Source organism: Penaeus monodon, chromosome 24 (genome assembly GCF_015228065.2).
Source record: "Penaeus monodon isolate SGIC_2016 chromosome 24, NSTDA_Pmon_1, whole genome shotgun sequence".
In the NCBI taxonomy this organism is placed as follows: Eukaryota; Metazoa; Arthropoda; class Malacostraca; order Decapoda; family Penaeidae; genus Penaeus; species Penaeus monodon.
The window spans coordinates 5,053,586-5,054,086 of NC_051409.1; the positions used below are offsets into that span (position 1 = coordinate 5,053,586).

General features: G+C 38.1%; 1 protein-coding gene across 1 annotated transcript in view; it reads left to right on the forward strand.

Moving 5' to 3' along the window:
• Positions 1 to 4: 4 nt before the first annotated feature.
• LOC119588494 (vacuolar protein sorting-associated protein 28 homolog) overlaps positions 5 to 501 on the forward strand; it is a 6,614-nt gene continuing 6,117 nt past the window's right edge. The window contains exon 1 of the mRNA XM_037937139.1: positions 5 to 155. Within this exon, the coding sequence (XP_037793067.1) occupies positions 122 to 155 (34 nt within the window). The 5' untranslated portion in view covers positions 5 to 121. The remainder of the gene's footprint in view (positions 156 to 501) is intronic.

Sequence of the window (501 nt, forward strand, 5' to 3'; positions counted from 1 at the left end):
CCACGTAGTCCGTCTTCCTCCCGACAGATGGCGCGCGTGAGTCTCTGTCATGAATCACTGAGCAAGAGTGTAAACATTGTTGCATTCTGTTGCAATTTTCGCCTCCTGTTGAGCTCCGAAGATGTTTTCTGGCATATCCTCCAACAGTACACAAGGTGGGTGTTTGTTCGAGGTGTGGGACGGTTGATTAAAAGTTTTTATTGAGGGGAAAGGGGGTTAATTATGGTGTTTTTAGGGTGGGGTTCGTTTTGAAGTTTTTTATTTTTCTTTATTGTTTTGATTTTTTCTCTATTTTTTTGGTTGGGGATTAATGCTTTTATTTTTCGGGTGTGTTTCCAAGATAGAGGTGTTTTTTTTTTCCCCCTCGTGTTTCGTTGAGAGGAATGTAGGAATTATATAGACGTAGAGAGAGGAATGTTAAAATGGTGCAATCTTCAGAGGAAAACTTTTTATTTTTATTTATTTATTTTTACGAATTTCTTCTTCGTGTTTTTGCCTTAT